The sequence below is a fragment of the Lates calcarifer genome, linkage group LG2 (assembly GCF_001640805.2).
Source record: "Lates calcarifer isolate ASB-BC8 linkage group LG2, TLL_Latcal_v3, whole genome shotgun sequence".
NCBI lineage: Eukaryota > Metazoa > Chordata > Actinopteri > Centropomidae > Lates > Lates calcarifer.
The window spans coordinates 4,392,744-4,409,781 of NC_066834.1; the positions used below are offsets into that span (position 1 = coordinate 4,392,744).

At 38.3% G+C, this 17,038-nt stretch overlaps 1 protein-coding gene across 4 annotated transcripts in view; it reads left to right on the forward strand.

Moving 5' to 3' along the window:
- The window catches only part of LOC108887639 (glypican-6), a 125,936-nt gene that overhangs the window by 89,821 nt on the left and 19,077 nt on the right, over positions 1 to 17,038 (forward strand). For 3 of the 4 annotated variants that reach the window (XM_018683092.2, XM_018683095.1, XM_018683098.2), the window contains 3 exons: positions 1,046 to 1,176; positions 3,288 to 3,431; positions 5,747 to 5,776. In XM_018683092.2, coding sequence (XP_018538608.1) covers positions 1,046 to 1,176; positions 3,288 to 3,431; positions 5,747 to 5,776 — 305 coding nt within the window. The remainder of the gene's footprint in view (positions 1 to 1,045; positions 1,177 to 3,287; positions 3,432 to 5,746; positions 5,777 to 17,038) is intronic. The other variant, XM_018683093.2, reaches the window with a different exon arrangement.

Below are 17,038 nucleotides of genomic sequence, written 5' to 3' on the forward strand. Positions count from 1 at the left end.
TTCCTGATTGGTCCACAACCCTGCGAATGCCAGCGCACAGAGATAGAAGTCTTCTTGATATCACTGCCCTCCCACTTAACCAGTGCTAACCCCTCAAACAAGACTTGGTCGACTTTTAATTACTTTTCTGAGAGACAGGATGGAGTGTAATGAAAATGTCAAACACATTATTTTCACCGCTGACTTCTCCCACTCTGACACGATCAATAGCACCATCCCTCTGTATGAACATATTAATATCACATTGTTTTAATGAAAATTAAAAGTGGCAGTTGGGTGGGTAATCTGTTTTAGGTATTGATTTATGCCAATACTCATCCAGAGTAATAAGGTCATGGTCCCTGTGTTTTGTTTTTTGTGTTGTTTTTTTTTATTGTACCTGTTCATTATAGAGAAATGTTGATGTTTCTAAAGACATGATAAGTATTTGCGTGTTTTTGGTGTCCTATAAAATTCATAGTTGTCAGAAAAAATAACACTAAATGTCTGAGATGTAATTAAAAAGTAATCGCTAGCATGAGACATAGACATGCATTTATGAATATATTAATATACTTTCACAATTTAGGAATACGAATGCAAATAGATGAATAAATCAGAAGTCTTGTCATTCTCAGTCTATGAGGAGCGATTAGCATATGCAAATCAATGATTTGTTTTATGTATAAGCTATTTGTAAGCTTAGGACATTGAAATTTAATTTCTACTTGGTGTTGTACATCCTCTTACAAGCAGTTCCCCATCTCCCTATCTCTGTCTTACACTATGTGAAGTGTGTGTGTGTGTTTCTGTGTTTAGATGAAGGTGCTGGCAGGTTTGTTTTGTGTTTGTAATTACTGGCAGTGAACACATTTGGAGAAGGCACCATTCTTTGAACTCTTAGTTGGACCAGACACATGATAAAGCCCAGCACCCTGAGGGTTTTGCAATGAGTTCTGTCAATGCTCAAAGATGATGTGAACATGTTGATGTGTGTATTGGTAAAACTTCTGTGTGCATGTGTGTAATATCCCTGCTTTGACATGTGTCCTCTGTGTTATGACAGATGCTATGTTACTGGTGGCAGACAGACTTGAGGGACCCTTCAACATTGAAGCGGTTATAGAGCCAATCGACATCAAGATCTCTGAGGCTATCATGACCATGCAGGACAACAGCATGCAAGTGTCAGCCAAGGTACTGTATCCTGAACTAGCTTTTGTTTGTTGTGCTTTAATATGATTTGTTTCTAACAGTCTTTATAATGAAAACAGTGCATACATAAACTAATAGTTGCAACAGTTTTTATCCATCTGATAACCATGATGTGGGAGAAAATACTACCACACATTACACTAAATGCGATGTATGTGACAGGCTTCAATACACAATCCTGTCTCCTAAAAATTGTGTTTATATACTACTGATTTGCATGAATCTGTCTGTCACAAAATGATCATATATAACATATCAACAAACTTTTACTGAAAATGTATTTCATTTGAGACAGGATGTGTTCACTTTTTCAATATTTAACCAAAATGGCAATCTATCCATAACCTTAATCAAAGCGTAAAATCATAAAAACACTGCCTACATGTTTCTAAATCAATTTTTTTTTTCTTTCTGTAAACTCTTTTAGTATGTAAAGGTATTTGGAGGAGACAATTAACATGCACGAGAAGTTATTCATTTCCTCTTGAGCCTCTTTAGAGTTCAAATTACTGTTCAGTCTTTGGAATAGTTTTAAATTTGAAACAGCACATTCAGGACATTATCACACACAGAATAGTTTTTCTTTTCAAAAGGCTGGCTTTTCAGTTCAGTGTTTAATTCTGATCCTTTGACGTATTCTGGGGTATCATCATGCCAGCGTTACAAAGGTCGGTGTGAATTAGATGTCACATTCTTTTCCACATCAGGAGGAGTGTAATTTAAAACTTTACCCATTGTCTATGCACTTGACGCTCCATTCCCTGCAAGGTGGTGGTTGGGTGACAGATTGCTCTGAGATTACAATCTTTTCCCCACATTCACATTTTAACCATATGTAGTCCTGCACTTTCCATAATGTGTCAGGTTACATTGCAGTGTACCTTCACTCCTGCAGCACAGACCTGTTGAAGATCAGCGTGACTTGTGTGATGTAAAGGATACTGGAATTGTAATCATTGTGAAGAAGTGATAAATATTAGAGAAAAGACAGCCTCTTGTCATGACAGCCATGTAGCACATTAGAGTGCTCCATCACATACTGAGCCAGGGGACAGCAGTCAGGCCAGAGAGGAATGCTAATGAGCTGTGCTGTTTGGAGGTCTGTTGTTTGGGCCCTAAGAGCCTGTAGAGACCAAGCCATCTGAAAACAATCTATTCTCTCAATGAACCTCAGTGAACTACACACTGATTAATGTAAGGTTCAAATAATAATAGATCTGTATTTCTATTTTTGTCTCACTTTAACAACAAAACTTCAGTTTGTACGTATGTATGTTAATAACTGTGTTTTTCTGATATACAATTATTTCAGTATCACTAAGCAGTCTTATATTAGATAAATAAAGTTCAAAATTTTTCATGGTTGAAATTCAGTGGCATGGGGCTATTGAGCAGAAAATGTTATTGGGCACAAATAAATTCATTTGTTACTTACGCCGTTATATACATACATAAACTAAGAGCTCATTTGTCTTTTATTTTTGTAATAAATTGGTTGCAGTTTGGGCCAAAAATAATTTTGACCTAGAATTGCTAGTCAAATGCATTTGACAGTATCATATTGTTGGCTTCCAATTGCAAGTGAGCAACAACATATCAAAGATTAATTCTTTTTTTTTTTTTTTTTTTTTTTTGCCACCAGTAAGACACTTCCCATAAAAGGAGACTTGGGCACTGATAGACAGCATTTGTTCCAGGCTGGCTCTGTATACTTTTCTGTCTCAAATCACAGATCAGAATTGGTGCTGTGAGCAAATTGACAGAGGCTTTTCAAGGGAAAAATGTCAGTGGTGTAGGCAAACTACAACTTTTGGGGGATGAGAATGGATGTATATTCTACAAAGAATAGACTTAGCCCTGGCTCAGTGCTGAGTTCATTCAGCTTCAGACTGCTGATAACCTGGTTTCTAACTATTCAGCACTGCAATGAGAAATTCACGTCTCATAATGATAAGAAATAATGTGTTAATGTTCCGAAACCTGGCAATTTCTTCAAAATAGTGTCTAAACACTTTTCAGTGAGCAGTCTGTATCTTCTGTCACATTTCCTTATGCTTACTTCCATCTCTCTGATAATTATATCTCGCTTGTAGGTTTTTCAAGGGTGTGGCCAACCAAAGCCATCAGGAATAGGAAGGTCTGCACGTGGCATCTCAGATGTGTTCAGTGCTCGCTTCAGACCCTACACCCCTGAAGAGAGGCCAACTACTGCAGCTGGAACAAGCCTGGATAGACTGGTATGTGCAGAAATAAGACAAGATAAGAAGATCAGTGCTGTTGACTATCATCAGATGATCTGATTCAAACTGTAGAAGCCCTTTTAATTTGTATTTATAGTGTAAAATGACACAAAAAAGTGAAATATTAATTAGAATTAAAAATAGACATAAAAGTCCCAAGAAAGATTCTTAGAGTGAGATGACTGAACAGATCTTGGGTCAGATCATTTGTATGCGACAACCAGTGCTTTTGTAAAATAACTCTAATTGTTGGGCTTTCACTCTGAAGCCTAATTAAGGCCGAAGTAGTCATTGCTTGATGATTTATTATAGTCTGAATTCTACCAGCACATAACTCTGAACATTCTTCCTTTCTCGCTCCATACAACTAAACATATCTTCTGTAGAGAAATGTGTTGAGAGTATTTTTAGTGTCATTGGTCAAGGCAGCCCTGGTGGCAGCATGCTGAGCTTAAGGTCAACTTACCAAGGCTCAAGTCCAATGGCCAGAAAAAAATTGAGGCCCTCAAAGATTCCATGAAAAGTATCATGGTAAAACCATGTATATGAAGAGAGAGCTAGCTCATGTTCTGTGTGAATTCCACCCCTTCAGTACTGAAAAAAAATCCTTCCCAAACATATTATTTAGGATGTAGTGTCTATCATGGCTTAGAAACCATTAGAATTGAGTGTCCTTAGAAAATGATCCTATCAGAAAAATCACCTGCTCCAGAATTTGTAGTATGTTTAGACAGTCTTGCAGAGGCTAAAACTATTCAGCACTCACCCGCCAAATGTCCAGATGATGAAAAACCCTAAGACATTAATTGTGGCTATAAAAAGATCGACTGCACCGCCCCAAAGCCACTGAAACACATTGTGCAAGAGGCTGTCTATGTCAAACTCAAGAATAGGACAGCACAGAAGCCCTCAAACTGACAAGATGTTATACCCACAATATGCTCATAAGTGTGCATCTTTCCCCCTGTTGCTACAGAACGTTTGCTACTGTGGTGTCTCCAGGTGTTCATGAGAGCCCAGCATTATTATTATCATTATCATTCATTTAATTGACTGGAAATTAAAGCAAACTTCTTTGTATATGCTGAGATAATGACTTATAGACAGTATGACAGACAGTTTGCATTTTTAATCATTCCTAATAAAACACAGTTGTCTTGGCAAACCTTTCTATAATTTGAATGTGTTATGTTGAAGGACATTATTGTTTTCACATGGATTGGATAATATTAAACCATATTTTTTATGTTGTCAATTTATCCATTGGCCAATCCATTTAACAAATGCTTCTTTATGTAATCCTTGGACAACTGGCAAATCCATTTAATAAATAAAATCTGGTCCTTTTAAATAAAAGGTACAGTGGATAATCCTGTGCTGTATAAGTTGTTTGACAGGATTAAAAAGCAAAATACGCAGGAGCAGAGAAGTAGATTAAAGGCCGCACAGTGTACAGTGTCTGTCTTTATAAGTAGTCTGTTCTCCCAAAATTCCAACTGTAATTGTTAAGAAATAAACATGTTAAATTGCACTTCAAAGCCAGACCTTTTTAAAACGTTAATCTTGAATTCAGCATATCTTTTCATACAGGACTCGTTTGAAAAATCTAACCAAACCTCCTTCTTTGCTTCATAATGTACACATCAAAAGGGTGTGAAAGGAAAAAATTACTAAAAAGGCAAAAGCACATTTAGAGAAACTCCACATGTTTCGGTGTCTTTAATAATTCATCCTTACACGCTCTCGGGCCATGAGAAAAAATTCTTCTAAGAAAAGTCAGTTGTGTTGTTCAGACTAAGACTTCTTACTCACTTGATCACATCGCACCCATTTTACTCTGTATCTGCATTCCTCAGTGTAAATGTATGAAGGCAGTTAGGTCCATACTGAAATATATATGTGCTGGACAGAAAAGCATTAAGTGACTCTGTGTATTTTGCTAAGCTGAGTTGATTGCATTGAATGAAATAACTACTGTTATCAGACCACTTCAGACTAATTCTCCACGTAATGCTGCTGTTTGTATGCAGACCCCGATCTTGACATTGATCAGATTTAAAAGCAGCAGATTTTTAACTGATTTCACAGTCACAGAATTCATTGTGAATGAAGTGGTCTGAGGTACCATTTATCATTTAACTTTTTTTGCTTCACTAACTAATAGACATTCTTTTGCTCCTACTCTCTCTCTCTCTCTCTCTCTCTCTCTCTCTCTCTCGCTCTCTCTCTCTCGCTCTCTCTCTCTCGCTCTCTCTCTATTTCTCCGATGTCCAATTAAATCTCTTTCTTCTTCATTTCTCTGCTGCTCCCAGAGGGTTGTCTGGAGGACAATGCAACACAGTGTAAGCCTTCCATTGCTCCTCTTACTTTCACCAAGTCATCTGTCTTGTGCTGTTTTAATCAACCTGCCCATAGAGCTCCACTTCTTTACATTATTCAAAGTTGATATTGATTGCTTGTTTGTGACATGGCTGTTGATTTACTTTGGTTGAATTATTTGGCTTTCTCTCTGGCCTGCAACTGACCTGTAAGATGTTCAGGTCAAAAATGTATAATGTCTTCCTCCGTTTCTTACTTTGTCTAAAATAATGTAGATTAGTAGAATGGTGGTTCAGTTGTGAGTCTGAATCTCTGCCGTTATTCCTCCCGTTTGAATTTAGCATTTTCTCTTTGAGTTTCCTTCAGATTTTCAGCACCATTCAAAGACATGCAGTTCAGGTTGATTGGAGACTTTGAATAATTTGCCCATAGGTGTGACCCTGTCATGACCTAGCAAATAATCCAGGGCGTTTCCTTGCTTTTCCCCCAGTGTTTGCTGAGGTAAGCATGTGCACCAGCTGTAGCCAGAGTATGCTGTCTTCTTTTTGCTTGATGTGCATGAATGTTTTGGATTCCACACACGGTCATAGACGGGCTAAAGTAAATTCTCTGAACCTGTCAACTTATAATATACTAATTATTATTCAAAAGGAGAAAATGAAGGATTTTGTCGAGCAGGGTTTCTGACAATTTTAATCATGTCTTTTTAATCACGTCTTGAATATGTCTGTAGACATTATTATGATGCCATTCTGCAGCACTTAGCTGCTGTACAAGGTCAACATACATACATACATATGGTGGTAACAGTAATACGTAATTGCTCCTTCAAGTGATAGCAGGGGAGATTTATGTGTGTAAAATCACAGGGCACAATTTGTGCCCTTTGTTCTGTTTACTCACACATTCTCTATGTGATTAAGGTCTGATTCACTAAGGCAGCAGCTAATTACGTAATCAGTGTCTCGGGCCGACTTCCACACACATTGTGTGAGCAAAGAAAAGGTCAAAAGTTGCAGTTCAGTGGCAGGGTTTGTCTGAGATCAGCTAGTTTGATTACAAAAAAACACTGAATGGCTTCAGGCGGCACAGAAACATGGAGCACGGTTTGGTAAACATGACTGTGATTACCACTGAGCATTGAAGTTTATGAATGACTGTAAAGCTCTCAGCCATCATTACTCCTTATGTATTTAGTCAACAGTGTTTTCCTCTGAAATCCATTTGTTGCATGTTTCAGTCTCGGTCTGTTTTTGGATGATTTGTGTTAATGTGTCTCTAACAACCCAGTCTGTCATCTGCATCTCAGATCAGAACTGAGGGAGATACAAGCATTTACAGACTGTCTAATCCACTTCATTTTCCAGCTTACTGCTAAGCAATTTAAAGCTGAAAGAGGTCTGTTATGGTGGGTTTACTATAAGGAGTCCTATAGCTGACTTATGCAAGAGCTTACTTTGCTTCATGCGGCCAAAACTTACTGTAAATACAAATAGTAGAACTGATTTAAACACTGCCTTTTTGAGCATAAAAAACAACTTAGTCCGTTTTTATTTGTGCTTTGATTTATGATTGTCTTGGAGTATTTTGCTTTGTCTGTGATTCTTAATGTAAGTGAGTCTACTAGACTATTCCCCCGTACAACTGAATCTTAATTTACTGAATGATACTGTATAATGTATATTAATTGTAGAGCCCTACAGTGTTTACATCAAAATCTGTCTTTCTGTGGTGCTGATTCATCACTGCAAATGAATGACCTGCTCTTTCTACTTCAAAGAAAAGATTATCTTCACAGTCAGAGTCAGAAAGGACTTTTTCATCATCCATCTATAGCACTGACCAGAGGAAGCATCTACGCTCAAAATTCTGAGACTCATTATTTGTACATAGATAGCGTACATGTAGTGTATTGTTTTACGTCATTGTGACTTGTTTAAAAAATCATAAATCTGATGACAGCACACAGACGCTGTGATGCTTAATTAAACATTTTTAATGTCAGCTACAACCCCACAACTAAATCTGAACATTTTAAATTGCTGCACTAGGAACTGACTGTAGTTACATTGTTGTATTGTGGCTCAGCTCAGGATGTATTACACGTTTACCATGTCAGTGTCTGGTTGGTTGGTCCACCACTTTGGTCCAGACTGAAATTTCTCAAAAACTTTCAGATGGATTGCTCGCTCCTCTAGTACCACCACCAAGTTTGATATTTGTGGTTTTGCGTTTAATGTTTTGATGGCAGGACAATCCCCTGACTTGTCATCTGGCATCTGTCATCACTCTTACCCAATACTACCAGATTCTTGCAAAACTAATAACCTTTTCCTCACCCTTTGTGTTTAGTGCCAATTGGCAAATGTTACCATGCTAAGAGGGTAAACTAAGATGGCAAACATAATACATGTTATACTTCATACCTGCTAACTATCAGCTTGTTAGCTCACATTAGTATTCATTGCTTTGCCTAAGGACAGCCAGACAGGGCTGCTATCATAGCTGTAGACTTTTACCCTTGTTTTGAAAACACCACCATTAATTAGTACACACTAATGAGTATGATCAAGACACTTACTCTGGTATGGTTTAGGCACAAAAATAACCTGCTTATGTTTAGAACTTGCTTAACAATAAAACATAACTATGGCTCATAATAAGCTGCTGGCTCAAATGAAAGTGTTGAGTATTTGAGCATATCCTCCACCATGTGTTCCACATTCACATTTATATTCTGAGCGTGTTGAGAGGAAGTCTATTCTTTGGGTGTGGAACAACATTTATATTCTTCATTTACTTGTTCAGTGATGAGCAGATGTCTGATGACACAATTCTGACAGAAATGACACTGTTTTCTCTTTTAGCTTAAACTAACATCGCTGACATTACTGTCAATTTCTCCATTACACAAATGCTTGCAGAAAAATATGATGGATGTTCCCAGGGGATTCCATTATTGATTTATTTGACCAATTTCTAAATATTTTGAGCCTCTCTAATGGGTTGTTTGTTGTTGAGCACCGTTGAAATAGGGATGCAGTTGAAAAGAAAGTAAATCAGTCATTAGCAGTGGCCAGGCCTTTCTCCACGCTCCATTTCACGTTGTTTTAGCAGAGTGCCAGGGCCAGGAAACGATCTGGCAACAACCATTTTTCTTAGAAAGGAAAAAATGTAGAATAAATGATCAGTGCTTTATTTCTTCTATCAATCACAGTAATCCAGTGTTGATAGGCACCACCTTTGTATGCCTTAGTGTGCATTTGTTACTGTAGTTGCACTATACAGAGGACTAAAGGATTTTATTGAGATTTAAGGAAACACACTGTGAATTTGAATGCATGAGAAGAAACCCAGGGCTGAACATCCTTCAGATTCTGACCAGTGGCAGAAATCACTATTCCCACATGAAAGTTTCTTCCTGCCAGAGTAATCAGTCATTGAGAAATCACTCCGCCCAGTACACTTCCCAACACAACTGCCAATTATGACCAATGGTAACACAGCCAAATTGGTTAAATCCATGAGTCATGCCGTGAAATGCATCCAGTTACAGCTCTAATGAAATTCTGGCATGTACTGCAAATCTGTTCTCTACAGTTTTTCTCTTTAATGGCCACAATTTCTGTACAGATCAGCAGGCGAATGAAGAACAAGAGTTAAGACCAGTTAATCGCACTGGCATGCTAATTCAGTACACTGGGCATGCTGAGCTTAATGTTTTAGCAGCAGTAACAACCACAGTGTGTGAGTGCTGCTGGGTTTCTAAACCCATGTTACATTGTGCTGACAAAGATCTGGGAGAAAAAGTATACTTAGTGGTATCAGAACTTGGCAACATTTTTAAATAAAAAGACCATGGCTGTTGGACTATGGAAGAGTACTTACAATACCTGTGATCAAGACAGGTTATGTATTGTCATACAGTATACCTACACTACATTATTAATTCCAACTTCATTGATGTTCTTTTTTTTCGCTCTACATACTATTTTTGTCTGCACAGTAACTATGCTGTTACTGTTGACTGTTGTTATTATTGTCAATCAACACGTTCCCAGCTGTTTCAGATAAAGGTGTGAAGTTACATGCTTTGGACTGAGAGAAGTGGGAGCCAAAGATTGATGTCGTGACCCAATTCAGCTCCATTGCCATAGTGTTGTGTGGATGAAGGGAGCAACCACACAACCAAACTGTCACAAATTGGACAGAAATTTTCTGTCAGTGAGGTGGTTTTACAACATTGTTTTGGTGGCCACAGAAGGGAGGAAACCTGCTCTTAAGACTTTGTTTGTGTAACACAGTGTAGATTCAATTAAAACTTGAGCTGTAGAACCTATAATCATACCAACATTTTGCTGGTCTATTTTAAATCTTCATTTGATACCTAATACAGATGAGTTTGAAATGATTGGATAGTGTGAACTGGGTTGTCTCAGTGTTCACCTCCATGGCTTAATAGGTGGCGACGAGTCTGTCTGCCCAGAGATAATTCCATCTGTCAAAAGAGATGGAAATCTGACAGAGACTGATGTGTAATCAGCCTTGCTCACTCAACAGAGACCTGTCTCTGAAAATGGATTAGGATTAATGTACGTGGACAGACACAACAGATCAATGTGGCCACCTCATAACTTCTCAGTGTTTAAAGGCAGCTTCATCACTTTCCTCATCATTACACCTGCTTTACTTCTTCACAGTTAATTTGAGGTAGTTTCCTCTATTACATCTTGTGAAGTTAGACTTTTATGTCTCGCTTCATTAGCTTCATAGTCTACTATTTGTTACACTGGGCCTAATCGACACAGTTGCCTAAAGATGTCTGCACTCTTCACATTAAACAGTCTTTTCTCCCACAGCTTGCATGCTTTCCTAAGTTAGCAGTGCACACACAAACTGATGCATCATAGACAGATGTTTAAAGCCGTAACATGTTCTTCATCAGTGTGGTTGTTGGGGATTTTAATGCTCCAATCTCTCACAAAAACACGTAATTGAGCAAAAATGTACCTCGAAAGGAAGGCCAACTCGCAGAAGTCCATGTCAGTGTTCCTGTTTTGGCTGAAAAAGCCAGGGCTACACAGCTATTGTGGTGGACAGTTGCCTGGGATATGTGCATAATAAGGTTCACACAGCACAAAAATATGCTCGTAAATTATAACACCATGGTGATGTTTGGTTGTTTGGTAGTTTCGAGCTCCTCTGCCTGATTACCTAACGCTATCAGAGTGCTGCTCGATTTTACACTGACAAAATCAACAGTGTTCGAAAACTTTTGACTGAGATGGCACAAAGACTTCCTGTCAGGTTTCCAATTTCCCCCACATAATGAGCATCAGTGACAGCTTTTCACACCTAAACATCTCAAACATTAGGACTTTGTTTCACATTTCAAAAACCTTGGCTGAGACAACCAAGCCTGAAGTTGAGAAGTCTTCAGCTCCCTGTGCAACATTCTTTAATATAACTCTTGCTACATAGACACAATAATACAACAGAGGCTTTCTTGTTTCATTTGTCAGTTGTTAGCAGGTTGCTGTAGGGAAGAGGAAAGGCACGGATTCTTTGTTTCCACATAAATTTGATGATGAACAATAAACCTGGCAACCAAGTGAGAGGTGCTGTAAACACGCCATTATAGAATTTCTTCTGGGCCACTGAAGTACAGTTTTGTCAATGTCAATAAATTTCAATACACATCTTGTCCTTGTATCTTATATAAACGTATACTACATGCAGGGGAGAGGTTAATTAACATCCTGCTGCATGTATATACCAACAGTGTGGGCAGTGTACATTATGATGCTGTACACAGCCTATACTTAAGTGATTTCTGTGTGCTGACCTGGAGACAGTCTGATTAATTAACAAGTCAGAAGACTCTGTTATGCAGCTGTGAGGAAAAGTTTCCTTGTAAAATCACCAACAGATAGGATCCAATTATCTCTGTTGCCATTATTCATAACCGGTTGACCTCAAAGAAAACCTGACAAGCTGAACCTACAGCTGTGTTCATGAGGTAGACAAGGAGACACTTTCCATCATAGATCACTCATTCACTCGCTCCCCATTATAATTCAAGAAAGTTCAACTCTACCTAACTCACACCAGCCGTTACCTGCTCCTGCAGCACGCAGTCTGAGCATCACATTGTCTTCAGCTTTTGTGTAAATGAGAGTACTTTCCCATCTCAAAAGCTAAATTTGGGTCCAAAATGGTTCCCCAAACCTGGCTGCTCTACCCTCTGAGCAGCTTGTCGGTAGCTGCTGCCAGAAAGCCACAGCAAGTACTGGAATCTGCCTCAATGCTCATCACCAGGCTGTTTAGCTTGCTACAGTTTTCCCATGACATAGTGTGGTTAGTACATCTGCCTAAAGGTAGAAGGCGTTTACCTTGCTTTACCACAGCAGAGCCTTCTGAGCGACACTCATCTACGTGGGTCGGCAGGCAAGCTGAAATAAACCACAGGATGTCCAAGGAAATCCTATTTAGCGCATTATTCAAAGCACCGAATCGCAAAATTCAGGACCATTGTGTCTGAAGTGAGCTAACCTAGTTGCTATGAGCATAACAAGAAACTGACCATTTTGTGCTGCTTCCCTTTGGAGATTTTCCTGCTTTTTTAAAAATACGACTTAGCCACGCTTTATATAATTTAAATCCCCCAGTGCGGAGAGACAGACTGGTTCAATCCACGGTACCATTAAGTGGGTCCTTTTGGTGTCCATGTGACCTAGAAACCGGAGGACTTTTAGTGATCCTGGAGTCTATCCTTGCATATTTATCAAGGCTGAATAACTCTAATTTTTGGTTAAAATTGGTCAATACAGCCATCCCCAGCAGGGCTACAGCACCTGCTCCATTTATGTGCGGTCTCTGCTGCGGTCCATAAAGATGACTGAAGCTTACTTAGCTGAATGTGCTGATAGTGCTTCAAAACTGAGAGAGCTGTTGGAAATTTCCAGCCTAATAATTATTCAGAATTATCTGAGCTGTGTCCAGAGGGATTATATTTTCAGGTTGCACATCCACACCCACGTCCCATTCTTGTGAATATGATATTTCAGTAACAATTTCTTCAAATTTGGTGCAGACATTCACTTGGACTCAAGAATGAACTGATTACATTTTGGTGGTCAAAGGTCAAGGTCACTGTGACCTCAAGACACATTTTAACTGAAGAATTTACATGTGAATTTCTTGCAACTAGAATGGTTAGCAGAGGCATACCACCACCAGGCGGTAATTCTAGTTATTCTTTCAGTTGCAAGTCCAGATGTTGATGCATGCATTAATTTTGATGCTGTTCTGTATTTATCAAAACTGTAACCAATTTATTTATGAAGTTGCTTTAGTAACTTTACCTCACAGAGAAGCATCTGTTTATAAAGGCGCCTTTCCCCAAATGGTGTGTTTACCCTTGGGATGGGACACAAAACCAGCTGTGTATGAAACTTCCATCTGTGCTTACATTAGTCAGGTTACGGTTTGTTTAACATGTGCTGTACTAAAACTGCTCAGTATCCCCATCATTTGGGGTCCAATTTTACTGCTTTATAGTAACACGAATTCAGCTCTGTCCAACATGAAAGTAAAAATACTTTTAAAGAAAAAGATAAAGCAGTGTTTAGTTTAGCAAGAAGGAACAACTTTGTTCACTTGTTTTTTGTGAGATTTGCAGACTCCTCATACAATATACAGTGCATTGCTCTCATTTTGTTCAGTTGGAGGCAACTAACCATATGCAAATACATGCAGAGTATTCTCAAGGTATGGTTTTCCAAGTTCAGCTTTCTCTTTATAAGATTTATACTTTGTCGTTCAGTGTCTAAATTATAGCTGTTGGATCAGTGAAGCCAAGGTTTTTTTTTTTTTTTTTTTGGTCTTACAAGTGCAGCGACCTCATAAAAGTGTTATAGATATTGGCTCAAGGGTTAGTCTGTGTGAGTGTAACTAAGTGTGTGTGTGTGTGTGGTGGGGGGGGGTAATTCATCAAAACAGGAGTGTTGGTAATGAAGTGCTAGAAATGATGCTATGTATTTTGTTTGCGTGTAGTTCATCCTGGGACCTAATCAAGTCATTATCACAGTGTTGACCCTTCTGTTATCCATCTTTGATTTTCTGCCTGAATAATAAATCATTTACAGATTTGGAGTCCCTCAGCAGCAACATCCTTTGACCCTGTGCACAGATTTTTAAATGAACAGATGCTTAAGATGCAGGTGCTTTTTTGCAAACTTTCCAAACTGCTCTTTATTATTTATTTCATAGTTTTTGCATCATGAGGGCTAAATAGATCAAACTGAGATTCACTCAGATAAACAAACTTTTGCTAACTAATTGCTTATTTTTGAGGAAAGACAACAAATACAGGGGAACATAGAAGCAGATATCTCAGAGAATAAGGTAGCAGCTAACATTAGCATATAGGAAAAAGTCAAATATTCTGCTAGGATATTAAAAAAAAGGTTTAAAAATAATTTACCAGTCCAGTGGAATATGTGCATTTATTATTTCCAATGTCAAATTAACTAGCTCAAGAGACTTTTGGAATCAGGATATATTGTTGTGTGACTAAACGTGCAGTCTGTCTCATGACATTTGTTGCAAGAAGTGTTTCTGGTAAAACTGCACTGAAAACAAGTGAGAAGATTTCAACCCACTCACAGCCTCGCTTAGTTGTTTTAAGGAAAAAATAATAACACTTTATAGGAACAACGTGTTGTTCAAGTTGATGTTTTTCTTTACAGTTTAAAGGTTATGACTAAACTTTATATTTAGATCCTGAGGTTTTAATTGCAATAATAAACTATTTATTAAACATTACTGAAAAATTTACATTTTAGTCGCCTGCAATTGCACAATATGTATATGCTTTGTGATGTTTCACTGTACGTTTAATATATATTTTCTTATTTATAGGAGAGTATGGTTTATGCAATAGAAAAAATAGAGCGAAGGTGAAAAGGAACATTTCAAATCAGAAAGCCTGTCCATCAGTGCTGTGCATGTACACACTGATATCGGTGAGGAAGCAAACAATCTGCTTCTGCCCAGTATATTTTGAAAAAAATTCTGTTCAGCCAGAGCAGGACAGAAAATGACAAGACTGACAGACTCAGTTGGTTATGTAAAAGGGCACTTTTTCCTTTAAGAGGTCTGACAGGCAGGTGCTCGGGCTCTTGTTGGTTTCTCTCAGTGGATGAGGGAGTTCTTCCATATTGGTTGCTCTCTTGTTCTGTCTCTCCGCTTACAATTTAGACGGGTTTATGTTTCTAATCTATTCATGAGCATGAGCCTGATTATAGCAGATAACTCTACTGACCTTTTACACTCTGGATCACACACACAGGCCAGCACTATATTCCAAATTTGAAATAAGCTTGGAAAAATAAAATAAAATAAATTAAATGAATAAAATCCCAGTTAGTAGCTGATACAAGTGCGTATGAACTGAGTGCAGCGGTTTTCATATTTACAGTGATGATCAGATTCTTTGTTTTGCAAATACGTGCTTTGTTTTCTTTTTAATTTATCTTCTCTCCCTGAAGCTTCATATCTGATATTGTCTAAGTTGGACAATTCTATTGACAGATTCAACAGTGAATACGGGGTAATATGAGCATATCCTTTTATGACTATATTGCAAATCTAATTACAGGGATAACAAGTGCACACACACACATACACACACAGTGCTGTAAAAATCGTGAAGGTTATTGGCCAAAATTGTTGTCATGGGGACAGGTTGTGAATTGCATGCTAACTATACCTACTGTCTGTTGATGGAATTAACAGATGTGTGGAACATATTATGTTTACAGAGCCTCCACTAATTGTGTAATTAGCTGCAGACATGATCAGGAAAAGGGGTAAAGTATTGCATTAACCAGTTCACCTGTTGTGAGTGTTAGAGCAGTAATAAACTGTCAGGGAGTTTGGCTGTGAAAATAGGCACTATACCTACCTTGACCGAACAGCCACTGAGACATGCTCATACATTTAATGAAGGCAAATTTGCCTCTAAATCCTTGGATGGGCATCAGAAAAAATAGCTCTGTGTTATACCCCTGTAATTCCACATCACTGTGGTTAGATGTGGCATTAAAAGTTGAGGTAGCAGTTGAAGGAGACCTCATGTGTAAGTTCATGCAAACTGCTCCTCTGATACCTTCTTATCCTGCCAGAAACCCAGCCTTCTTAAAAGAACTCAGTGGCCAGAGGTTTTTATTTCCCATGTCAGCCATTCCTCCGCACAACTCGACATCTGGTAGTGATAACTGGTCTTGTCTATGTGAAACAAAAAGGACCAGCACTGAGGCTCCTGGACTCTCTCTTGGTTCTGCCGCAACACAACAGCAGCAGGGTTGGACTTTCCTCTCTTTAGCCTTCACCTCTAATTAAATCTATATCCAACTGCAAAACATATTTAATATTCTCAATGTAATGGTCAGAGGGTTGCATGTTCCTGAGCGCTTAGATATCTCTCTGTGCAGACATTACCTTGACCCTCTATGCTTGTCATAGCATGAGCCAGTAAGAAAACTCCTCGCCCCTGAGCGCTGTGGTTAGCACTGAAAGCATCTAACTCATTCCAGCCATCAGCTCTGATTATCTGTGATTGCACAGTTTAAAGATTTATATCCCAGAAGATAAAATCCATATTCATATCCATATCAAGTACAAACATTTCAGAATTCCCCTTGTTGAGTGCAAGGAGAGCAATAGTCCTTGTCGAAAAAAAAAAGCCAGTCTAAACTCCTAAAGATTAATTTTAAACCTTTTTATAAGTCCACATTTTGTGTCCATGTGTGGTGTCCTCACTGACAACTACAGATTCATCTATTCTTGAACCACAGATATTTTTATCTTCTTATGATCTTAGGCCATAAAACATGTGAATGCTAAAAGCCAACCACCTTTCCTCATCCACTTTCTACCTATGCTGGAGTTCACAGGTGCCCCATTGCCATTGGTTCTGCTGCTGTTGCCAGTCTGTGCCAGAAGAAGCCTGTGTACACAAATGAACATTTTAAGTGGCAACATCACTATCAATCAGAAAATAATTAAACATCCTACTCTTTCTTAAATCTGATTGTTACATTCAGCTTGGCGTGCCTTATTTATTGAATTAAATGCATTCTTAATTAGGCTTAATAAATATATGTGGGTGGTGTTTGCTCTAACGATTTGAAATTGCTCATAGCCTAAGCCCATAAGCTTGAAGTCGGTTGTAAATGAATTTCTCTCTCTGAAGGCTTTAAAAATGTCTGCATAATGTTAAA